At 39.9% G+C, this 26,826-nt stretch overlaps 1 protein-coding gene across 1 annotated transcript in view; it reads right to left on the reverse strand.

Annotated features, from left to right (window-relative positions):
- Positions 1–821: 821 nt before the first annotated feature.
- Positions 822–26,826, reverse strand: part of HEPHL1 (hephaestin like 1) — a 68,559-nt gene continuing 42,554 nt past the window's right edge. Inside the window, exons 12-20 of the mRNA XM_090265851.1 lie at positions 26,366–26,579; positions 21,364–21,503; positions 16,336–16,476; positions 12,491–12,597; positions 9,632–9,854; positions 8,358–8,497; positions 2,209–2,371; positions 1,656–1,727; positions 822–1,563 (exon numbers count right to left, since the gene is read on the reverse strand). Coding sequence (XP_090121977.1) covers positions 1,361–1,563; positions 1,656–1,727; positions 2,209–2,371; positions 8,358–8,497; positions 9,632–9,854; positions 12,491–12,597; positions 16,336–16,476; positions 21,364–21,503; positions 26,366–26,579 — 1,403 coding nt within the window. The 3' untranslated portion in view covers positions 822–1,360. The remainder of the gene's footprint in view (positions 1,564–1,655; positions 1,728–2,208; positions 2,372–8,357; positions 8,498–9,631; positions 9,855–12,490; positions 12,598–16,335; positions 16,477–21,363; positions 21,504–26,365; positions 26,580–26,826) is intronic.

Here is a 26,826-nt window from a genome sequence, read left to right on the forward strand (position 1 = left end):
GGCTAAGGCAGATGTACAATGCTCACTCATTTGCATCAGCATTGGCATCACAGGGCAGCTTGCCCTGAGCTAAAGGCAATTTCTCAGTCTAGTAATAAACAATATTGCTTTTATCAATCTTACACCTAATGTTTAGGCATGCAAAAAGAGAGTGTGGATAGCCTGGTAGAGGGTTGAGGTTAGTTGTTCAGTATTTTAATTTTGCATTTGAGTCTTGAAAAATATAATACTTACTTGGAAAACTGATTTAATGGTGTAAAAATTGCCACTAGGACTCTCTTTTTCTAGCCTTTCCTTTCCTTTCCTTTTCTCTTCTAACAAAGGACTATGTCTTTAAGAAGCATAGAATCAAGGATTTTGTGATTTCCTTCTCCTCCCAACCAGTCAGCTGCATTGCTGAATTCTTCCTGATGTTTCTTACATAATGAGACTGTTTTGATTTCCTATAAGATGGAGACTTGGAAAATACCCCGAGGTGAACAAAAAATCAGACTCAAGGCTCAAGCCCAGACTCGCCTTCTGCAGTTTCCCTCCATCTTAGAAGCTCCCACAAAACTATCAGGGCGCCTCTGACTCACAGTGGGGGAACCTAGCCTGCTGTTTCACAGATTCCAGCCCTCCCCATTCTGAAACACAGAAACAGATTCTCTAGTTGATTCTTGAAAATACAAACGTTGCCACAGAAACATATTGTATGAACAAATAACATTAAGTGAGTCATAAACGTTCAAGTATCTCTACAATTTGCCATAAAAACAGCAGCAATGTTTTTTTAAATGCTCATAACGTTGCTTTTTGTAACAAATAGTGTGTAGGCTATTTATATTAAAGTGGAAAAGGCCAGGAGAGCTGGCTAAAGCCTCTAAAATATTCACTTGGTCAGATTCTATTAGCAGATACTGACATAGACATTTCCATGAACTCATCAGAAAGTTCTTTTCTCTGAAACAGCTACGGGAAGCGTCTTACGTAACAGAGTTGAAGAATCAGTGCTATTCTGGTTAGATACCTGAGGCAGTATAACTCTTTCCACAAGTTGTTCATCTAAAAACTTTGATGGTTCGATAAGGAAGCTGTCTAATCTAAGAATTATGAAAAATGGAAAATAAAAGTATCTTTCAAAGGGTCTCTGCAGTTGAGCAAATTCATTCCCAGAACAGACTGAGACCATTCTATCAGTCACACCCATTCTCTCTTTCTGTATTTCATACCCGAGGATTGTTCACAGCCCATTTAAAAATAAGTAAAAGCAAATTGCTTTGATTTTGCTCCAGAGGCTCAGAGCCTGATCCAGGATACAGTGTCAGCCTTTGGCGAGCAATGCCTTGTCCAGTTTCCCTGTGGAGCAAGACCAGCTAGTTCACAGAGCATCCGTGGGCAGCGCACAGGACTGGACAGCCCGGTATGTCACCTGGTTCCTTTCAGAGTACAGTCTGAGAGAGAGAACTACCGTGACAATCAGGAGGAGGAGTCCCATGATGAAAAGGATGACCAAGGCTGCTTTAGCTCCTCTAGGACCCAGGTTCTTGCCAAAGAAATAGAGTTGCTCCTTGACAGGTTCTTCTGTGAAAAAGAAAAGTGAGGTGTCATGCCTCCACCTGCCCTGGAGAGTGAACACTGTGATTCACATGCAGGGTTCAGGGAGGGGTCATTACCATTGGAGGGCATGGTGGCCGGGTGGGATGCTCCTCCAGAAGGAGACTTGGTGGAGTAAGGAATCCTGTTGTCTGGACAAAGAAGGCAGTTAATTGCTTTATAAACAATAGAAGTAGATTCTTTACATGACATGAGTTGTTTCAAGAGTTACTTCATTTCTCCAGCAAGCACTTTTTCCTTTCAGTATCCTTAAGTCTTTCTTGGATTCTTACTGTGTTACTCTTCATTTCAGTATACATGCTGTTCCTACCCCAATCACTTTTCAAGCTTCTACTCATCCTTTAAGATCCAACTGAAGCATTATGGCCTCTGTAGAACCTTGGCTCATATCCCCCAACTGTTAACCACCGCTTCCTACTGCTGCCACTAAACCCTGTATTCTGCACTCTATTTTGTCTTGTTTAATATTCTATTATGGTTCCTATTTACATGTCTGTCTCTCCTGCTTGACTCTTAGCTCCTTTAGGGTCTCGTGCTTCCATTTTTCAGAGTCCACAAGAAGCCTGGTGCCATCTGTCTATCACCTGGCATCGCTGACAGACATCATTATACCTATGTTCCGAAGGACTGTGTAAGTTGTTTCCATGCCAGCGTGGATATGGTCAGATACGTGACAGTGTAACAGCCATGTCCCTGGGTGATCTGCAAACAGTTCGATAGTTTGGAATGTCCCAGGAAAGAGATCATACACATCTTCTCTGTAAGATTTATCTATCTGCAGAAAGAAGGAAATAATAACAGCAGAAATCAATAAAATCGAGAATAGAAATATAATATGAGGTAAATCAAAGAAACTAAAAGCTGGTTCTTTGAACAGATCAATAAAATTGACAAACTTGTGGTAGCCAGCCTCCACAATGGCCCTCATTGATCCCCAGTTCCTGGTAGTCATAACCTTTATAGTCCCCTCCTACATTGAATGAGGGTTGGTCTCTGAGACCAGTAGCATATAGCAGAAGTGATGACATTCTACTTCCAATTGTAGGTTATAAAAGATAGTTGTTATAAAAGACAGGCTTCTATCCTATACCCTGTCTCTTGCTGTCGCCTCTTAAATTGTGCATTCTGGGGGAAGCCAGCCCCCATGCCATACCCACATGGTGAGGAACTGAAGCCTCCAGTAAACAGCCCTGGGAGTGAGCTTGGAAGCAGACTGTCCAACCTCAGTCAAACCTGATGACACTATAGGTCCAGCTGATATCTTATGAAAGATGCCAAGTCAGAACCTACTAGCTAAACTATTCTCAGATTCCTGACCCAGAGAAACTGTGAGATAATAAGTGTTTATTGTTGTAGGCCATTAAGTTTTGGAGTCTTTAGGTAGCAATAACTAACTAATACAAACCTCTAGACAACTGACCCAGGGAAGAAAAAAAAAAGAAGAAGAAGAAAGAAGAAGAAGAAGAAGAAGAAGAAGAAGAAGAAGAAGAAGAAGAAGAAGAAGAAGAAGAAGGAGAAGAAGAAGAAGGAGAAGAAGGGGAAGAAGGGGAAGAAGAGGAAGAAGGAGAAGAAGAAGAGGAAGAGGAAGAGGAAGAGGAAGAAGAGGAAGAGGAAGAAGAAGAGGAAGAAGGGGAAGAAGGAGAAGAATAAGAAGAGGAAGAGGAAGAAGAAGAAAGACACAAATTGCAAATATCAGGAATGAAAGAGGGGACATCACTGAGACCTTATAGACATTAAAAAGGATAATAAAAGAATATTATGAACAACTTCATTAAGTTCTACAACTTAGATGGTATGGACAAATTTCTTAAGGGAAAAGCTAATAAGTATCATTATTCAGGTTAGCTATTTAAAAACTGAAATTATATTAAGACTTTCTATCAAATAAGCTCCAGGTCTATAGATCTTCACTGGCAAATTTTATCAAACATTTAGAGAAGAAATAATACCAATTCTACACCAATTCCAGAAAATAGAAGAGGAGGGAACACTTTAAAATCATTTTATGATGATGGCATTACCCTGACATCAAAACCAGACAAATAATTTACAAGAAAAGAAAGCTATTACCAGTATTCTTCATGAACATAGATGCAAAAAATTTTAGGAAAACACTAGCAGATTGAGTCTAGAAATATAGAAAAAGGATACTGCATTATGACAAAGTAAACTTTCTCCTGGGAATGAAAATTAGTTCAAAATTTGGAAATCAGTCAAGGTAATTTACCAATATAGTAAAAAAAACAATAAACTGAAAATGAAAAATGTGGTCATCTCAATAGATGCAGAGAAAGCATTTGATAGAATTTAACATCTGTTCATAATAAAAACTTTTAGCAAACCAAGAATAGAAGGATCTACAGTTAACTTTATATTCAATGGTGAATGACTGAATGCTTTTCCCCAACATTAAAAATAAGTCAAAGATGTCCACCCTTACATTCATATTCCACATTATAGTAGAGCTTCTAGCTAGTACAATAAGGCAAGAAAAGAAATGAAAGGTATACAGATTGAAAATAAATAAGACAAAGCAAACAAACACAGGGGCCTGTCAGAATGAGGAGGCAGAGAAGTATGGCCCAAAAGGGGGAACAGATCAAGGTTCCAGTGGGAGAACTAAGCGATGAGCAGACAGCCAACCTAACAGATGCAGAATTCAAAACACTGATGATAAAGATGCTCACAGGCTTGACAGATATGCTTGAGTATGGCAAACACATAAGAGAAGAAGTGAAGGCTATGCTAAGTGAAACAAAGGAAAATCCACACAAAACCAATGGTGAAGGGGAAAAAAAACCAGGGTTCAAATCAATGATTTGGAACATAAGAAAGAAAAAAACAATCAACCAGTGCAGAATGAGGAAGCAAGAATTGAAAAAACTGAGGAAAACTTCCCAAATTTTGTGAAGGAGATGGACATATAGGTCTAGGAAGCACAGAGGGTCCCAGGAGAGCTGGACCCAGAGGGGATCACACCCAGATGCATCATGATTGAGATGCCAATGGTGAAAGATAAAGAGAGAGTCCTGGGGGCAGCAAGAGAGAGGTGGAGAGTTGCCTACAGGGGGGTGCCTATAGGAGGACTATCAGCTGATTTCTCAGAGGACATTTTTCAGGCAGGAAGGGACTGGCAAGCAATATTCAATGTGATGAAAGGCAACCTGCAACCAGGATTACTCTATCCAGCAAGGCTATCATTTGGAATGGAAGGGCAGATGAAGTGCTTCCCAGACAAGGTAAAGCTAAAGGAGTTCATCATCACCAAGCCATTATTATATGAAATGTCAAAGGGACTTACTTAAGAAAAACAAAATGCAACTAAGCAAACCAGAATAGGAACAGAATCATAGGTATGGGGATCATTTGGAGGGTTATCAGCTGGGAGGGGGCAAGGGGAGAAATGGTGCAATGGTGCAGGGATTAAGAATCATAATCAGTTGGTACAAAATAGATAGGGGGAAGTTAAGAATAAATATAGGAAAGAGTGAAGCCAAATAAATTATATGCACTACCCATGGACATGAAGTAAGGGGGGTGGGATTTCTGGAGGGAAGGGGAGTACAGGGCAGAGGGGAGCAAAGGGGGAAAAATAAAGAAAATAAATAAGACTATCTCCAGTCACAGATAACATGATTGTCTATGTAGGAAACCATCCTCCCAAACTCTACAAATAACTACTAGAACTAGCTGAGAAAGTTGCAGGATAGAAGGTCAATTTTACAAAAGTCAATTGTATTTCTACATATTGGCAATTAACAATTAGAAATTGAAATAAAACAGTACTATTTATACTATCACCAAAATCCAAGTACAGGTAATAATCCAAAAAAATATATGCAAGATCAGTATGCTGAAAAATACAAAAGATTGATGGAAGAAAACAAACAAGATCTAAATAAATAGAAATACACCATGTTCATCAATTGAGTCAATATTAAGATACCTATTGTTCCCAAACCAATGTATAAATTTCATGCAATTCTAATCAAAATCCCAGCAGAATTTTTAAAATAGAAATCAAAAAGCTGTTTATTTTTTTAATTTTATTTTTCAATTGCAGTTGACCTTCAATATTACTTTACATTAATTCCAAGCTATTTATAAAATTTATATGGGAAGGCAAAAATCTAGAATAGCTAAAGCAATTTTAAGATTTGATTTTAAGACTTACTGTCACACTAAAGTAATCAAAATGATGGCATTCAAGAAAGGACATATAGATAAATGTAACAGAACAGAGAACCCAGAACTATACCCACATATATATATGATCAATATGATTTTGACACAGTGGGAGAAAGGCAGTCTTTTCAATGAAACAACTGGACATTTATGAAAAAACAAAACAAAACAAAAACCTTGAACCATATATAAAAATTAACTTAAAACAGATCAGAGCCCTAAATATAAAACCTAAAACTATAAAACTTCTAGAAAAAAATCTTTTTGACCTTGAGTTGGGCAAAGAGTTCTTAGATATGATACCAAAAGCATGATCTATAAAGAAAAAAATGATAAATTAGACTTCATCAACATTAAGAATTTCTGTTTTATGACAGATAATGTTAAGGGAATGAAAAAATATCACAGACTGGGAACAAATATTTGCTGATCTCACATCTGGTAAAAGATTTGTATATCTAGATTGTATAAAGCCCTCAAACTCAACAATAAGGAAACAAACAACCTAATTAAAACAAGGACACTTCACCAAAGAAGATTTACAGATAACAGAGGGTAATAAACACATGAAAAGATGCTCAATATCATTAGCCTTTGAGAAAATGCAAATAAAGAACAGTGAGATACCACTGCACATTTAATGGGATAGCAAAGAAAAAAAATAAAATAAAAATGGAAGATACCAGTGCTGATGTGGGTATGTAATAAGTGCTGTTATCATACATTTCCGGTGGAAATGCAAAATGGTTCTGCCTCTGCAGAAAAGTTTGGCAGTTCCTTATAGAGTTAAACATACACTCACAACATGACCTAGCAATCCACTCCTAGGTATTATCTCAAGAAAAATGAAAAATGTTCATGTAAAAACATGTACTCAAATGTTTATAATGATTTTATTTGTAATAATCAAAAATTGTAAATAACCCAAATGTTTCTCAACAGAGGAATAAATAAGCAAACTGTAACATATCCATACAATGGACTACTACTCAACAATCAAATGGAACACAAACTACTAATATACAGAACAGGATGGATGCAATTCAAATGCCTATACTAAATGAAACAAGGCAGATTCAAAACTCTACAGACTGTATGATTTCCTTTATATGACACTTGGAAAAGGCAGAGCTATAGAGATAGAAAACAGACCAGAGTTTGCCAGGGGTTAAGCATGGGGAAGGAGCTGACTCTAGAGGGTACAACAAGGACATGTTAGGTGGTGGTGGAGATGTTCTTTATTTTGATTACCATCAGTTATACCAATGTGTGTATTTTTTAAAACAGACCTGTGTACTAAAGAGGGTGAATTCTGTTCATTGTAAATGATTCCTTAACTTCAAGTTTTTATATAAAATAATTTTATATCTGTACCTAAAATTTTAATATCATTTTTAAAATGTGGGTTTAAAAAGCCAGGTTCTAGACTGATGGTTGCCAGAGTGGAGGATGTTGGGGAACTGGATGAAAAAGGTGAAGGGATTAAGAAGTACAGATTGGTAGTTATAAAATAGTCATGAGGATGTAAATTACAGCATAGGAAATATAGTCAATAACACTGTCATAACTATTTATGGTGTCAGGTGAGTACTTGAAATATTGGGGGACTGCTTTGTAAAGTATATGACTGTCTACCTATTATGCTGCATACCTAAAACTAACACAACATAATATTGAATTAAACTGTAAATGAAAAATAAAATGTAAAAAAGCCAAGTTCTGAAAATGAGCATAGCCATTTAATACATAAAACTATAGTCATTATAAGCTAATACTTGGTGCCCTAAACTATGTTGAATAAATATACAGAGAGTAGAGGATATTAAATGTTTTATTAAAGTTATTGTTTATTCCTGTGTAACTAGTGTGGGTTTTGCCCTCAGATAAGATGTGATTATTCTTCTCTATTCTACTACCCTGTAGACTACATAGAGCACTTGAGATGACAGACTATTTAGACCTTATTCCTGGAGGTCCTGATTCAGCAATCCTGGGGAAGGGCCCGGCAATTTGTTTCTGAAACAGCTCCCCTTGTAATGTTTATGGCTGGCACCAACCATATGGTACAGGTGCTAGACAGGCAGAAGGCCACACGTGATCCAGGGCTTACCCTGGAGTCAAGATAAAGTTTTTGGGCCCAAGTCAAAGCTCAAAACAGCTCTTTTTCTATATGGGGCTATTCTGTTAGCTAATCACATAGAAAAGAGAAAGAAAAAAGGAAGGATAAGGAAAGGGGACAAAATACTACAGATGTTTTCACATACAATATGAATAGCATAATCTAGAGTGGGCAGAATTATTCTATTAGTGATGAGAAAACTCTCCTCTGAAGCTTGGAGGTTTTTTTGTTTTTTGTTTTTGTTTGTTAGTTTGTTTTTACAAGTATGATAAAATATATGTACGTGTTAAGAAATTTCCTCCTGGGGAAGGATATAGTTATATTATTCTGTTCTATTTTCTAATATTAACCACCACTCTCCACAAGCCTTATTGCCAAGTAACCTTATTTCACAGAGGAAACACATTGAATTTCTTAGTTCAGAATGTCTCCCCCAAAGCATTTTTGTTATACTTACTTTGAAAAGAAAACTCTCAGCATGATAATGGATGGTGTGTATATCCACTTCACTTCCTATTCCTAACAAATACCAGTTTGTCATTGTATCTTCATTCATGATGAGGCCATGGAGATTCCCAAAGATCTTTCCATTAATAGCTAAGAGGGTGAAAAGAAAATAGCTTTTGATTAGTGAGGAGATGCTTACTAGTTAATCTCATTCAAAAAGATCTTATAAGTCACCAGTATTCTCATTGTCCCCACCATTCCAGACCCAAAATTTAGATTACTAAGAAATCCTTAAACAAAGAGAGCTAGAAAAGAGAAATAGCAGTTTATTTTTGAAAGCTACATCTCGGGTAGCAGTGTGTGCTGTTTATTGGTTTGTTTATTCAGTAGATTCCTTTTGGTGCAGTAGATTACAGCCTCATTTGTGAGGTAGCCAGATTTATAGCATTCTACAGTTCAGTGAACTAAAGCAGAGAGAAGCAAGTTCATATATATCATAGCTGAACCAATTAGAAGCTAACTCTTTCACATGTCGCTTTCTGAGAACTACTTTGGAGAAGTTTCTAAGCCTGGCCGACTCTCCAAAAAGCTTCACACCAGCAGAGCCCATGACCTTGCAGTGGCCAAAGCAAGCTCAAGCTGCGCTGACGTGATGGCGTACTCTCACTTCACTTTCTGTGCGCATCACACAACCAAATGAGTTACATTCATTAAAAATAGAGAGCATACTAAGAAACTGTTGGGAGAGGGAGGCAAAATTGGTAGGAGGAAGAGTAGCTGAATGAGAGATCAGGCTAATTCTGATTTATGTTAGCAATTAACTAGCTTTGTGAGAGAGTGCAGATGTGTCAATTAAACACAGTATTCTCACTTAAAAGAAAAGCTACCTTAAATTACATAGAATTAAATAACATAGACACATTAAAACAGAAATTTTGTGATGGCATTTTATGTTCCAGAAACAGTTAAACCAGGTGCTTTAATTTGATCAATTAGAAGTTATGATGTATTCCTATAGAAATATAACAATAAGTGATCATTTGTCTTTAAAGAATTTCTTCACAGTCTTATAATTTAGGAATCTTAGCATTCAGAGGTAGTGCTCCCAAAACAACTGGGACGCAGCCTGGCCGGACCTTGCTGGCAACGTCAGAGGACTTGTTTCAGTCCAGGTGCCTCTGAGGACAGGAAGAACTCAAAGGAGGGAGCTGGGTACATCCTACAGTTAAAGGAATTTCTATGAACGTATCTCAACAAAGTTTTCTTTTTAAATAGCTGATATACCATGCATTTTGTTGCTCTCCTCAAAATCATCAGTGTGCTTAAAATCTCGTGGATCTTTATTGAGATACTTCTTAATATTGTCATCCAGATACCAAGATTCATTCTCATTAAATACCAAAAACAAGAGAACAAATTCATAATCAATATCACTTCTTCTTCCATTTTCATTTAACACTCCTTCTCTGCATATAATCAGTGGACCCATCAAACCACTATATGTATCCTGAAATAAAATAAAACTGAATTAGAAGAGACTTTAAATAATTTAATAACACAGATTAAGTGCTTGTAAGAAAGTCGTTGTATAAAGACTGAATGCAAACTAAGTACTAAGAAGCCCAGAATAAACAGAATGACCTTCATGAAAATTTAGGAGTATTCCTAAAAATTTGCTACAGAGTAAGCTCCCTGAGGGCAGAGGCTGTGTCCCTCACTTATTGCTGCAGCTCCAGAAATAGTCCTGTGTCTAGTACATAGAAGGTGCTTGATAAATATTCAGTGAGTAAATGAATGCTTATTTCCATTTTTCTGTTGGCTTTTCAAGTGAGTTTGTATTTATAGCTATATACCGATGCTTATATTCCACTTCCTACAGATAAGAGTGAACCAGGTGAGTAGCAGATGACACAGGACCATGGATAACCTCCATGCCAAGTTGTTCAGCCCAAACTTTCTTCTGAGGGAAAACTCCCACATTTCCAACTCCTACTTAGATATTCCTCCTGCAACAATTCAATCTGCTAAGCATTTCCCAAGTGGACCTTTATGATTTCTCTCAAACCATTTCTTCTCCTGAATTCTCTATTTCTGTTAACAGTGCTATGATATTACCTGTCATTTAGATCAGAAAACTTGATTTTAGTGTTTAATTCCTCTTTCTTTTTCATGTTGTCCCATCTCATTTGCTGTCAAATCTTACGTTTCTTTTCCCTTTACCATACCTCTCCATTCTGCAACTTCCTTTCCATTCCATCTGCCACCCTTCTAGGGTAGGAGGTTAATACTTCACCCTGGACTAGTAGTTGGCTCCTCTCTAGTCTCTGGCTCACCTCAGCTCACCTCCAGCCCTCCTGTTGACTGTCATCAGATTCATCTCATCACCCCCACATCTAGAAGTCCTCCGTGAATCTCCAGGGGCTACTGAATAGAAGGTAAATCCTGGGCAGGTAGATGCTTCCCCAATGGGTTTCTCTAGCTTAAGCTCCCCCACTGCTTTTTTTCCATATTATCTATTTGGCTAAACGGGACTCTCACCATTTCCCAAACACACCTACTTTTCTATTTCTGGCTTTGCTCACAATGGTTTCTCTTCCTACACTCTCATTCCCCTGCACTCCTATAGAACTCACCAGATACAGAATTTTGTTACAATAATGAGAGAGCACATGTATTAGTTTCCCCAAAGAGTATAAGTTCCTCCAAGACAAGAATATTTGCATTGCTCATAGTACTTGGTAGAATCATTTGCAATCACAAATGCTCAATAAATATTTGTTGGGATGTACAAAGAATTAAATAAATAAGTGTGTGTTTCTCATAATTCCAAAATGTAAGTTTGTTTTCTGAAGTGTCTTGTATGTCACTCCATAACTCCTGCACTGTCCAGTACAACTCAAGGACATTAATGCAGCCATCTAATAATTAAAAGAAAGTTTAAGATAATTTTTTATTTTTTAAATAATGGGCAATACTTATACCATATATGACTTTGGTTTGGACTTTGACTTATGACATATAATTAAAGACTATTTGTTTTACCACATACATCTCTGACTCAGTCAACAGTGAATCTTTGTCTTTTTTCTATATGAAGTAGCCTATTTATTATTCAAATAGTCTATAGCTTCAGTTACAGTATTCCCTCACTTATCATAGCTACTACATTCTAGACACCCCCGCAATAGGTGAAAATCCACGAAGTAGGAACCTTACACTCATTTTAGTACTTATATATATTTTTAAGGCTTTATAAACCCTTCCCACACACTTATAAACCATTCCCAGTCCCTTATTAACCTTTCCCACTCCCTTATCAACCCTCTCCACACTTCCATAAACACTACTTATGTTCTTAAACATATTCTACACTCTTAAACCTATGAAACTTTAACAACATATGTATACAGTACCACAAAATCCCGTGATGTAGCAAAAAATCTGCAATAAATAATTAAATGTAATATTTTTTTAAATCTTGCAATACAGTGAGGCTGCGATAAGTGAACCACGATATAAAGAGGGACTACTGTACTATGTTTGACATGTGCTTTCTTTTCCTGAGCCCTATTAGCAGTGGTAATGTCTTTATAAAGGATAGATCTCACACATCAAAACCCATGGTATAGGAATGGACAATGGGATGGGGATGGACTGAGGGAGAAGGGGTGGGCGGGGTAGGCGGAGAACAATGGGGGAAAAAGTGGGACAACTGTAATAGAAAAAAACAAGTAAATTAAAAAAACCCATGGCATAAATTATATTAAAATATTTTTTATTTTATGGTTATTTATTTATATAACCTCTTTGCTTCAAACTACCTTGTAAATTCTAAATTTGATCATTGAAACATTGGGATTTTATTTGTTCTCCCCTGCCCCATACTTTAGATTAAGAGCTGACACATTTTTATTTCCTGCAAAGCGCCAGATAGTAAATATTTTTTACTTTGTGGGCCATACGGTTTCTCTTACAGCTTCTCAACTCAACCATAGAAAATGTAAACAAGTGGGCCTGGCCATTGAGAGACCCCTGCTCTAAACCACTTCATCCCTTCACATATACCCACCAGAGTTGTGATGACATAGTAGCTAACTCAAGGCTACATTACTATGAGCATTTTGCCTGTTCCCGCCACCTTACCTTCACAAAGTTTACTGTTGAATAGTAAACCCATGGAATACAATTTGGGTCAGATGGCCCTGGACCAGATCTCTTAGGGACATTCCATATGTAAGTTTTTACTTCTCCTGAAACAAATGAGAAGAAATAGAAAGGATTTACCAGTGTTACCTCTATTCCAGATGATTTCGCTGACAAAATGCAAACAGATCTTTATATGTTTTAGTTAATGTTTATGGCCGGGGAGAAGTACACATTCATTAGAAATGTTCCCATTAAACTCAGACCTTGATTTTCTGCAGTTTCAAAGTGGCAGATTTTTCATTTCAGACTACAGCCTTCCCTCTAGTTTGCCCTTTCTATTATTAATGGATGTTTATTCAGGAAATGAAGACTTATTTTATACCTTACTGCTTTTTTTCCTCAAATTTCATGTCTCTCTCCCAAGAGCTATGCTCCAGCTCAGTTGAGTTACTGTGGCTTTCAGCCTCGGCTTCTATGGAATCACTAGGAAGCTTTGTAAACTCTCACTGCTCAGGCCTCATCCCAAACCAAAGAAGTTAGCGTGTCAGGGGTCTGGGACTAGGGCATCCATAATTTTTTTAAGGCTTCCCAGGTGATTTTAATGTGTAGACAGGTGAGATCTAGTCAGAACCAGAGAGAATCAGAGAGACCTAGTTCCAAATCTCAACCCTATGACTTTCTCTTTACCTAAACTTTGACAACTTACTTAACCTCATTGACTTTTTGTTTCCTTACTCATAAAGTGAGTTAGACTGCTGTGAGAATTAAATTAAATAAAATACCTAGGCTCTGGCCAGGTGGCTAAGTAGGTTGGAGCATTGTCCAACCAAAAGGTTGTGGGTTTGATTCCTGGTCAGGGTACATAAGGGAGGCAACCAAATGATCTTCTCTCTCATGTGGATGTTTTTCTCTCTTTCTCTTCCTTTCTCTCTCTCCCTTCCTCCCTCTCTAAAATCAATAAACATATTCTCAGGTGAGGATTAAAAAGCAAAACTTAGGATAGTGCCTCACACTGAAGGCAGTCAATAATGTTAATTTCTATATATACTAATAACAAATGTATACACTTCCTGTTGCCAGTCATCATATTTATGCATTGTTGGTGGCCGATCCAGAGCCTTACAAAGGAGTCACAAATATACTCATAAATTAGCAAGATAATCACATCATAAAAGTGTCAAATAAAAGCCACATCTCCTTTTGAACCGTGTCCCATTCCCACCCATCAGAACAAATAACCTATAGCTGAACGTAAGCCATAAGGCAAAATGAAAGTAATATTTACATGTAACTTTACTGCATCTGTGCTCATACACCCGTGGGTTAGCAGTATGACTTCAGGTCTAATTGCCATTAAGTTTCATTATAGCCTTTCTGCCTTGTTAATAACAAGATAAACCACTGATAATTAGCCTCCTAAATGCAAATGGCTACAGGGGTGGTATTATTAAAGTTGGAACCATCCAGCAGGAAGTGCAGCTCTAAATAAAAAGAAGATGCTCAGTAAATATTTTTTGAGTCATTTAATTATGAGAGAAAATAAAAAATTTGATAGGGGCTGCTTAGTTTGCTTTTGATGCTCATTTGCTCTCCTTATCTCACACATGCCCTGATTAATCCCTCTTCTCCAGTTTGCCTGGGGTTCCTGCACAAAGCTCGTTGCTTGCCCCTAGCCCCCATCTCTGGGCCCTCCCAAACCTTTCAGCCTGTCAGACCCTGTGGGGATTCTCTCTGACTTCCAGTAAGAAAAATGTCCCTTTGTCACTTTCTAATGATTCTTCTCCTCATTCCCATAACCCTCACATCAAGGACTCTTTGAAGGCCAGCCAGCACAGAGGATCTGTGTCCCTTGCACATCCTCGCCATTAAGGCACAACAGCCTCACAGGTCACCCAGCTTGTCCTCATCTCTACCAGAGCCTCATCAATGCCTGACTGGCACCTTTCTTTCTCCCCAGGACATGCTTTCCACCATCAAAAATGAATAATTTTATTTAATGACTTTTTTGACCCATATTAAAACATTTTCCTCTTCATCTAAGCAAGACACATCCATTATAAAAATTTAAAAAGTATGCTAAAATGTGAAAAAGTAGAAATGAGTATCACTCTGCTACTCAAATACCACCACAAAGATAAAATCATTACTAACATTTTGGCTTATTTCCCTCAGGTCTTTCTTCTATGCTTGTATTTTGCTTAACATGAAACCACAAGTGTTTCCCATGTCATTCAAACTTTTGATTGATTTATTGATTGATTGACTGATTGATGAGAGAGCGAGAGAGAGAAACATAGATTTGTTGTTTCACTCATTTATGCATTCATTGGTTGATTCTCTATGTGCCCTGACTGGGGATCAAACCCTGAAACCTTGGTGTATTGGGGTGACTCTCTAACCAACTGAACAACTCAGCTAGGGTTCAGATCTTCTTAAATATAATTTAATGGCTGCACAATAGTCCATTGTAAGGATATTCCAAAATTTACTTTAATATTTTCCTGTAGATAGATATTTAGGATGTTTATGAAAAGTTTCTTGAAGAAGCAAAACACAGGCTTCTGTTACTGCATGGGGTGGGGTGGGGTGGAGTGGGTGTGGCAGAAGAAGTTGGAATAGTGGCCGATGGAGATTTCTTTCCCCCAGCCCCATCCTTATATTGGTACCTTGCTAACTTTTTCTAGTGATGCATGAAATTGTTCTTCTCTTATTTTTATGCATCTTTAATTTTTTAAAGTTCATATGACTTGTTGTAGTTACTATAGTATTAAGTATTATGTTACTATGCATAAGAGGTAAAATGGAATATAACTCCCCTGTAATTATACCCATGGTTGCTTTCAATTTCATAACTCAAGGTAACAGTGGCTCTTCACATTTATTACAACTATACTTCAACTGTATACATGTTATGGGAAGCTGCTGAAATTGTGAGATCTTCTCTCCCTTCGGTGCATCTTTCAAAACTGAACTGGAGTTCTACCTCCTTTATATAGCTTTACCTAATTAGTCCTTCTCCTGATTTCTCCTAACTAATCAATCAGTTTTCATGGATTTTTGTTCTCTGAAACTTTTATAAACACACCCACACATATTCTTGAAATTCTTCACCACTTAGAATTTCATCGTGTAAAACCCACACTATTACTGAAATGATTCATCTAGCTTGTCTTTTTTTCTTCCAAGTTCATTTGAATTATCTTGAGAGAAATGTGTGGTTAAGTGGTCAGGTTCTAAAGTTAGACAAACTGGGGATTTCCCATTAGTAATGTTTGACCTAGTCAAGTTCTTTACTCTTCTGTGTTTTTGTCATCTGTTAAATGGACATAATACCATATTTCACCAATTACAGGATGAACATTTTTCATAAATTAATATAACTAAAGTCAGGATGTATTTTTCAATCAGTGGCATGTTAAAGTTTAATTGGCAGCATGCTTTTTCTTTTTTTAGAAACAGATAAAATAACAATGAACATTATAATCAATGGTATCAGGTTTAATAAAATACTATTAGTGTCTACCTCACTGGGTTATTATGAGGATAAATGAGGTTCTGTTGTCTGTTTTATTTTAATATGAAGCACAGCATGTGGCACAAGATTAACATTCAATATCTGTTAGCTATTATTATGTCTTAGTATGTTCTTAGGTGACTAATCGACCCTAGAACCTCCATAAACATTTGGCCATTGAATGAATGATAATCTTATATTGGGAGTGACTAGGTGATGGCTGGAACACATAAACATTAAGACGAGCTCTTCAACACCTTTCAGAGATCAGAAAATAGCCGAGTCTGGTGTCCTGCTCAGAACAAAGCAGAATTCTTGGGTAACTTACCTGGCTTTGTCATGGGCACTTGGAGTCGCTTCCCACTCTCTGTGTCCTCCACGCCATGGGCTGAGATGGAGTAAGGCCGATTGGCTTTGTTCTTAAATATGATCAGGATAGAGTCACCCACCTCGGCATGCATCATTGGGCCTAAACGCAAAGCACAGATCTGTGTGAATTATCATTGCTCTTTTCAACACCAATGTAATTTAAATGTAGGTAGTATTTAGCAAAATAAAACAAATGTTAGCTTCTTCATTAGTGTATTTCCTTTAGAGGGCCACATATGTAGTATTAAATAGCATGTAGTTTTGGCAATTGGACCAATTTGGGTCTAAATCCTGCCTTCTCAAGGCCTGCCTGAGTCTCAAATTTCTCTTCTGTAAGATGGGTTTAATTATACCTTTCTCCTAAGAGTAAATAAGATAATGCATGCACAGTGCTTATTTAAGTGCATTGAAACACAGTAATAAATGCTTAAATTTCTACTACTGCTTAGACATAATCCCCAGGAAAAGCTATATGCACAATATGAAGATTTTCAGTTGTAATCCCCTTGCATGTAACCTTTGTTAAATCTGAAATTGCTCACTATCTGGAAAATGGATGTAATGATAATAATAATAAACCAATGAAATAATGTACAATAGTCCCTCTCTATATCGTGGTTCACTTATCATGGCCTCACTGTATCACGGGATTTTTTAAAGTATTATATTTAATTATTTATGGCGGATTTTCCCCTATATTGTGGGATTTTGTGGTACTGTATATGTATGTTGTTAAAGTTACATAGGTTTAAGAGTGTAGAATATGTTTAAGAACATAAGTAGTGTTTATAAAAGTGTGGAAAAGGGGGACTTCCAGCCAAGATGGAGGCATAAATGGACACGCTGCGTCTCCCTCCACAACTAAGAAGGAATACAACTACCTCAAAACTAGAAACAACTAGAAGTTTCAGAAAATCAAACTGCATGGGAGTCCAGCAAACAAAGATAAAAAAAAGAAATACTCATCCAGACAGGTAGGAGGGGTGGAGCCTGGGTGGAGAGGACTCGGTGAGGTGGTGGCAGCAGCAGCGGCGGCAGAGGCAGGTTGGCAGAAAGCACAGTCACACATCTTAAAAAGTCAGGAGGGACACCTGGGGAGTTTCCCCAGCTCTTCACTGGACCTCATAGTTCACAGTCCCAGCACTGGGGAAAATCAAGCCTCATTGCTTCTGACTCTGCTGACCAGTGGGGATTGGGGTGAAGGCAGAAACTGCTGGTCTCTCAGCAGAGTCCGCTTGTTTAAAGGGCCCTCATGATCCTAGAACATCTGCAGACCCACTCACTCTGGGAACGATGGCCAGGGCAGCAGCTAGAGGGGTGCCAGTCCGGTATGGAAGTGGGAGAGGTGCCTGGAAAAGGGGCAAGTGCTGAGCGGGCAGCATTGTTCCCTCCCAGACCCATCCCCCACATACAGCGCCACAACGTGGTGGAACAGGTCTCCCTCTACTGATGAATCCCTAAGTCTCTGCCCCTTAGAACATAACAGGAATGACAGCTCTACCTGGGATGCAGAGGCAAACAAACACAGAAGCCTGTGAATGAGGAGACAGAGAAGTATGGCCCAAAAGGGGAAACGGATCAAGGTTCCAGTGAGAGAACTAAGCGATGAGCAGACAGCCAACTTAACAGATGAGGAGGTAGACAACCTAACAGATGCAGAACTCAAAACACTGGTGATAAAGATGCTCACAGGCTTGACAGTTATGCTTGAGTATGGCAAATGCATAAGAGAAGACAGGAAGGCTATGCTGAGTGAAATGAAGAAAAATCCACACAAAACCAATGGTGAAGAGAAGGAAGTCAGGGTTCAAATGAATGATTTGGAACATAGGGAAGAAAAAAGCTGTCAACCAGTGAAGAATGAGGAAGCAAGAATTGAAAAAATGAGGAAAACTTCCCAAATTTTGCGAAGGAGATGGACATACAGGTCCAGGAAGCATGGAGGGTCCCGGGCAAGCTGGACCCAGAGGGGACCACACCAGGAAGCATCATGATTGAGATGCCAAAAGGTGAAAGATAAAGAGAGAGTCCTGGGGGCACCAAGATAGAGGCAAAGAGTTGCCTACAGGGGGATGCCTATAGCACCATCAGCTAATTTCTCAGAGGACACTTTGCAGGCAGAAAGGGATTTGCAAGCAGTATTCAATGTGATGAAAGGCAACCTGCAACCAGGATTACTCTATCCAGCAAGGCTACTATTTGGACTGGAATAGCAGATAAAGTGCTTCCCAGACAAGGTAAAGCTAAAGGAGTTCATCATCACCAAGCCATTATTATGTGAAATGTCAAAGGGACTTAAGAAAAAGAAGATCAAAACTATGAACACTAAAATGACAACAAACTCACAATGATCAACAACTGAATCTAAAAAATATAGACAAAATGCAACTAAGCAAACCAGAATAGGAACAGAATCATAGGTATGGGGATCATTTGGAGGCTTATCAGTTGGGAGGGGGGAGGGTGAGAAATGGGGATATGGTGCAGAGACTAAGAAGCATAATTGGTTGGTACAAAATAGACAGGGGGAAGTTAAGAATAATATAGGAAAGAGTGAAGCCAAAGAACTTATATGCACGACCCATGGACATGAAGTAAGGGGGGGTGGGATTTCTGGAGGGAAGGGGCATATTGGGCAAAGGGGAGCCGAGGGGAAAACAATTGAAACTACTGTAACAACATAATCAATAAAATATACTGTTAAAAAAAGAAGCAAAGTAGGAGGGTGGGGAATAGACAGGGAAATGTTGAGAAGAGCTTTATGCACAACCATGGACATGGACTAAGGGCGGGGGTACTGCTGGAGGAAGGGGGGTTGCTGGATGGAGGGGAGCAAAGGGAAAAGAAATTGGGACAACTATAATGGCATAATCAATAAAACATACAAAAAATGAATTAATCTTTTAGTAGAAAAAAATGTATTGGAAAGGTTAATAAGGGACTGGGAACGGTTTATAAGTGTGTGGGAAGGGTTTATAAAGCCTTATAATATATATAAATACTAAAATAAATGTAAGGTTCCTACTTCGCGGATTTTCACCTATTGCAGGGTGTCTAGAATGTAATACCCACGATAAGTGAGGGAATACTCTATATAAAAGAGTTTCAAAAGATAAGAACAGAATCAAAACATTTATATACTGATTTATGATCAATACAGTGATTTCACTAATCCATGCCCAATGCTGTTTCTTAGTATTTGGATGCTTGATGAGATGTCTCTTTTCAGCTCCTCACATGTGCACATTTCTATTACAGGCAACCAGCCTGTGTGTCAGTGGAAATAGTTCCACACCCCACTGGAGAAGCCTGTGCCAGCATGACTGTGGGATGCGCATCACCCATGCCAGGTGCTTTTCACCTCTTGGTGCCAGAATGTTGCACATGCTGTTTGCCAAACCCACACACCACACCGACAGAGCATTTCACACACAGTGGTCCTCACGAGGCACCACCTCCAGGGAATTGGAAACAGACTCCCATTTTGTAAGCACCTCAGACCTGTTCCCTATTTATTCACATTTGTGGGCATCTATCGCATTGTACTTGTGTAGGGAGATATACTCATGGTATGGGGGGTCTCATCACACCCACCCATTTGTTACTGATTCAGACCATGATTTTAATTGCTTTTCTGAATAATGCCCTAAAAAAATCTAAAGAATCACAAAGTGGTTGAAAATGCTCGTTTTTATTGTTTGTTTGTTTTTAATGATAAAGCTAGAAAGGAAATTTCTAGGCATATTTTTAAACAGTAAGTTTGGGTGTAATTACAGATAGTGGCATCTGTGTGAATAAATTAATATTACTATTTGTATATTCATAACACTTAAGTGGCACAGGCCTTGCTGCATTGGTGAGTAACAGTGAATGTTTCTGACTTATGATCTGGTAGGTCACAGTAAGCAGTAATGAGTGGTAATGTGCCTGTCTACTGCCCTCTGTAACTTCAAGAGCACAGGCCTCTCCCTGAGTGGCAGGAAATGAGTAGGCAGGCCTCTGGCCCTCCTGGCTGAAGTGCTGCTGGGCTTGCCTCTGACAGAGTAACTCATTTGTATCATGTTCCTGAGCAGACCCAAAATGGGGCTCTTTAAGGGGTAACCCAGCCCTCTTGGCAGGACCAGTACCTTTTCTTCAGAGCTCAGTCAACACACACAAGTCTCAAAAGAAGGAATGTTCCCACTGGGGCTGACTTCATTTACTGTGACAAACAAGCTTGTGTGCCAGTTATAGACAGACAGTGAAGGTGTGGTATAGGTGGGCGGGACATTTAGTAATTTATAAAGCTAGCAGTGGGATAAAGTCATACTCTGCACATAAGCACTGTGTGTAAAGCCATACTCTGTACATAAGTTACCTTGTGCATTTAAAAATGGGAATGAATTTCGGAAAAGTCATCTAGATTAGCCCTTTGCCTTAACACCTCATCTTCACGATGAAATCAGGTTTGATGCCCTCTGATGAAGAAAAGTGGGAAGGCAGGCAGGCAGAGCTTATTTGATTGCCAGGTCAGGCAGCCCAAGGCATCAGACAGGCAGAGCGGTTCTGAGGAGGCCACAACTTAGCGACTCCCAAACTGAAATCAAGCCTTTCACCTTGCACCCTTCTCCCACAGAGGGTTCTCTTTTGTCAGAATTATTTTTATGTGTGTTGTTATGGTCCTGTGCTTGGATAATAGAGGACCTTAAGTTATGTAAACACTCAGTCTGCTGTTCTGAGACATCAAATTGTTTCAAACTAAAATTTCCTGGCTCAGCAGAGGAGTGGGAAAAGAATTTCAGGGCAACAGATGGTAGTTAGACTGCCCTGATGATATGGATTCCTGTTCGCGTGTTATCTGAGCACACAGCATCCTCCCTGAAAATGGGAGAGCAGGAAGAGGGCACACTTGGCTGAATGCAGTCGGACTACTCCGTTCTTTCCCTCCCTTCTCAAGTGTAAGGCTTGCGTGTGCGCGCGCATGCACCCGCGGCTGTCTGTGCCATACCCAGCAGTTCTAAGTGCTCCTCTCGCGGCGGCCGGGCTTTGATCTCCACAAATTCTCCATTGGTGTATTCCCTGTAAACCACCTTCTTGTACTGAGAGCCAATCCAGTTTTCAGTATGGTTCATAAATATATCTCCATGTCTGCAAATCAGAAGCAGCAGAAATTAAAGTTGTCACATGAGCAGAAAAACCTTGAGTTCTTCTGAGTGATTGGGGGGTACTCTGGGGCAGGACTTCCTAAACCTGGCTGTGAGCAGGATCTCCATGGGGAGCTGGCCTTTTGCACCAGGCTGTCTGAGAGTGGGGCAAGTAATCTGCATTTAAAAGTGCTCAGGGGGTTCTGTTGTGGGCAGACCAGCACTGGCTCATGGCCCACTTTTGGAAACCATGGAACCATTGCTCTCAGCCCTGTGGGGTGATGAGTAGGGCCAGTCTTAGAAACTCCTAAGGGCCCTTGAAGTTGTGCTTCTCTTCTTGGGACTAACTGATGTCACACACATGCCCATACGTGCAAACACACTACAATCTACTACCCTGCATTGCTCCAGATTTTATCATCCTGTGCATATGCCCGTGTACAAATATAGATACAGTTGATTCTTATTAAACACAGTAATTATGTTCTACAGAATCACCACGAACACCAAATTAACAAACATTGAACCACTGTTCCTAGCAGAAATACAGGTTCTGTCTAACCTCTAGCCATAATACTTTCATGAATAGATCAATATATAACCTTGTCTTATGTGTGTTTCTGTTTAAAACATCTTATTTAATACACACTTCTGATTCGTTAACACTGAATTCACAACTAACAGCCCTATAATTCATACCTGAATGAAGCTTGTCTAACACATGTATTTCCCCTAGAAGTCCTCTTGGGCACTCAAACACTAGACAGCAGTATGTTGGTGGGCATTTTAAATAGCTAAATCAACAACAAAAAAAACCCTAAAAGTACAAAAACAACAAAAACAAACAAACAAAAGTGGGTCACTAAATAAACTACAAAAAGAATATTTGTTTATAGTATGAGACCAGAAAAAGGCAGAGCAATGCCTTGTTTGACTTCAGCTGGGAACACGCATACCGGGTGACACCAAATCATTGCTGCTTTATGCATATCTGCAAAGGGCCACAAAAGCATCACAAGAATTGATTCGGGGGTTACAACTAAATTTTACTGAACAGGCACAAATATGGAACCCACCAATAATGAAGATTGACTGTATATTTAATCTATCACCAAGACAGACCATCACAAAGACAGAAAAAAAAAAATCTATCAGTTTTATCTCCAAAATATAGTGTGTCTCACATCCTTTCATTTCTCCTGTGAAACTGGCCATATTCTAGTCTAAGCCACCATCACTTATCTGCAGTAACTGGAATTGTTCCTAATCATTCTCCCTGCCACCCACACTCCTCCCTTTTCTCTATTCTCTACACTGCAGGTAGTGATCCTAAACAATAAACTCGACCAAGTCGGTCCTTGTGGAAAGCCATTTTTTATGGCTTCCCACTGCCAAACTCCTCAAACTGGCTCTCATGCCACTACTTCGCTATCTGCCTCTGCCAGCCTCCAAGTCTTGTTTCCCATCGCTGGGCCCTGCATACTCTACACTTGTGTCATTCTAAACACCGCATCTCTTGAGTACCACATGCCCTTCCCACCTCCAGGCTTTCCATGTACTGTTCCCTGTGTGGAGGGCAAGTTTCCTTCCTCTTTAATTTGTTTACTCCTTACATTCCAGTCAAAGGCTCCTTCCTACTGCAAGCTATTCCCAACCACTTACCCTACCCCACCTTCCCCCCAGGGGGAGCTGTGAGCTCCTGCCTTGAGCTCCTGCTGCACTCTGCTCTTCCCTCTCATAGTGACTGCCTCACTCAGTATGTTGGCCTAATATCTTCCCCGTGGATGGTGAAGTCTGTGTGGGAGAGTACCTTGCCTATGCTTCTCAGTATTGTTGCACCAGCACTTTGTACAATGCCTAGCACACAGTAGGTATTTAACAAATGCACATATACCTTCTACCCTACGCTGGATGTTTCCTAAGGGAAGGGAATTTTTCTTCTATTTTTATTGTCCAGGAGTTCCAGTAACACTGTAATGACAACCACAGACTCTGTAGCCATGCTCTGCTGTTTTCTAGCTTTTCTTTCTTGCAAATGGAGTGATATTGATGCAGCTAGCTCTCAGGATTGGTGTGAGGATTATGTGAGATAAGATCTGTAAAGCATTGTGTCAGACAGGTATTAAGCACCATGTAAGCACTTGTTCTATCACTATCTTTCTAGGGTGTCATGTGCGATACTGGGCCTAAGCTGATCAGATGGGTCAAGTGTGTTGTGAGGGTCATACCAGATAGTTTGTAAAAGCCCTAGCAAAATGCCTGGATTGTGGTGGGTGTTTGATAAGTGGTGGTTATTATCTTGAATCCCAGGTTAGTTAAATACCTGAATATCGGTCTATAAGCTCAGGAATAGTAGGAATGAAACTTTATTTCTCTATAGCAATTTTACCTCTGTTTTCAAATTCCCTCCCACTGCACAAACCCTGGCATTGTGCTGATGCTCCCATTTGTTGTCTTTTGGGATCCCGAGGCTTTCCCAGTGTGTTCTTAAGGAAGCTCCAGGGAAAGACTTCGAAGTCCCAAGTGTGTTGGCCAGGACAATAAATGTCTCAGGGATAACCTGTACCCAGCGGTGGTTTGAAACCCAAATGTGTCCCATGCTATGGTCTTGAGTCAAAGGGCAGAGGAATAACAACTGGGGTGTAGAAGGGACATTTGTTCATGGGTCCCTATCTACAGGGGTGCCACAGATGTGCCACTAGGGGGACTTGTTTCTATTCTGTACTGTGCTTTTATCTACAGATCAGCTGCAATTTGAACATGTGAACATGTTCTCATTTCACCTTGATTTTATTTATTTATTTACTGATTTATTCATTCATTCATTCACTTATTTATTTATGGACAATATCCAGAGGGGCAGGGTGCAAGCACACTGAGCACCTTCTATCTCGCTATATAACTTGGGATACAATCCCAGAAGACTCAAGTTAGAACTTCTTGCCAGCCCAGAGGGATGAGGGAACTTAATCCTTAAATTACACTGAGTTTCAAGAAAATAAGAAAGGTTATGTAGCTGACACCCTCATGGACTAAGATTGTACATACAACAAATTATCGTCGGCAGCCGTCCGTCTCGAGAGACGATGGTGTAGCTTCTTAAGAGTCTATCTGCACTGCCGAGAATGGTTGTGCAGTCCGACTCGGGAGTGACACGGTATCTGTCTCCTCCCGTGTCGAATCGACATCTTGCGATGACGCTGGAGTGTCCTCTCCAGTGAAGCTGAAGCTACAGAGCCTGGGCAGGGTGATATGGAGGGTCTGCTGTTGCCCATGCAGCAGACCCCCCCTCTCTTCGCAGCTGAAGGGTCCAAGGGAAAGACGGAGTCAATACAGCTTGGCTTCAGGTGCGCCGCAGGAGTTGCCGGTGTTGACTACAACGTCAAACCGCCTTAGGGACTCCGGCTCCGGATTTTCTGTCGGGGTTTACTCCCTTAGCCTTTCCCCTGAAGAGGTATGCCGCAAGGCAGCGGAGGTTTTTTGGAGTCAGAGTTTTCAGTTATGGCAGGCTTTTAAAGGAATAATTATGTTAGAAAAGGCCAAATTAGTATTCATTTCTTATTCTACTGCACCAACATCAGTCTTTAGCCTGCACTGGCAGCACTGGATTTGCAGAATAGGGGTGTCTGGTTTAACAAATGGGTTTGTGAATAATCCAATGAATTTTAAGTCATCCTGTCCTTGAGCAAAGCTTTTTAAAATGAAGATTCATTCTGTTTCTCCTTTTATACACAAGGTGGCACTGTTATTCTCTCTTTTCCAGATTCTGAACACCCCCCCCCCCCCCCCCAAACAGAGAACAAGGTAGAAGAGAAACAAATCTGATCAGGAACCATGTGTAGTGGAGTTTATATGTGGCATAGCCCTGGAGGGTAAGTGAGTGGTGTGGAGGGAGGTGGCAGGGAGGGTGATACGAAGAACCAAGAGGACAGGGGCACCAAAGCCAGCATGTGGCTGAGAGAACACAGATTTGTCCTTTAAAATGTCTGTGTTCAATTCTAACCTTGCCAATGACCAGTTGGACAATTTTAGCTCTCTACACCAAAGTTCCAAGTCTATAAAATGGGGACAGTGATACCCAAAGAGAGGGTAGTTTTGAAGTGGAGGTGGGGCATGAAATATGGGGAAGAAAATCTGCAGGTCTGAGCCTAAAAGATACTTCTATACCATGTCCGACTCTACCACAGTGCATCCTGGGGGCTTAGGGCGGATAGAGGACCAGTGCTCACTGGCCTGCAGGGACTTGAACCTCGTTGATTCTTTGCTGCTTAGCGTGGCTAACAGTGCTTTCATGGGAGGGTCAGTCTTGTGGGCTTTCTGGGTACAGGGCCTATTAGAAGAGATCTGCTCCTCCTATCCCATCTCAGGATCTCTGCCCACTGCTCGGTTATTTACCATCTGATCTTAAAAGGTTAATGGCCCATCCTCAGTCCCCCTTCCCTACAGTCCTCAATCTACAGCAGTCAATCCTCTTACCCAGATCTGCACAGCATCTCTGCCACCTGCTGCACTCCTTTGTCTTCCTCATCCCACGATCACGGTGGGATCTGCCTCTTTCCCTAAATTCTTCCACTCCAGATACTCACTCAAAGGCACATTCATTCGTCCACGGCCACACGTGGAATCAGCCACCACTGGCAGAGGTATAGTATACTGAGCCTGCCTTGCGAGTGTCCACAAAATGACTTCAGATCCCCTTCCCGGGAGGGAGACGGGCAGTTCCCCTAATCTTTTGTGCTCATAGTGAAAGTCTCTGCCACAGCTGTGCAGGCAAAACAGGGGCATTCTTAGGTTTCCACATTTGAAAAACGTATGCAGCGCACGTGCAATCCCACCCCAGAGACTTGGCGGCTTCGCCCGTGGTACCTTTCCCCTCTCGCGTCCAAGTGCTGCTTTTCGAACTCCCAGTTTTTGTTAGGGGCATAATCCCATTCTACCTCTTCAGCGGCGATGTAAAAAGTTCTTATCATCCCATACGGCTGCTCTGAAGGGTCCCTGATGCCACAGCTGTTGACCTCATATATCTGATTCATGCCTCTGGTGAAGTGGTGCATGGTGGAACAAAACACCCTGAACACACCTGAAAGAGAAATGGCTTGGTGCTGGGTGTGGTGGCCGATTGTGGTTTTTGTTGTTGCTGCTCTTGGTTTTGGTTAGCTAGCAAACTTACATATTTTATTCCAAAATAAATAACTGGGACGGTAGATTTTTTAAACATCAATTTTATATAGTATTTTAAAATCAGACTCCAGGGTGAATGAATTACTTTGAATATGTTAACATATGGGAAAAATAAACCATCTGAAATTCATTTGAAATGGAAAAAT

Source organism: Furipterus horrens, unplaced genomic scaffold, assembly GCF_987537825.1.
Source record: "Furipterus horrens unplaced genomic scaffold, mFurHor1.1.pri manual_scaffold_2, whole genome shotgun sequence".
Taxonomy (NCBI): domain Eukaryota; kingdom Metazoa; phylum Chordata; class Mammalia; order Chiroptera; family Furipteridae; genus Furipterus; species Furipterus horrens.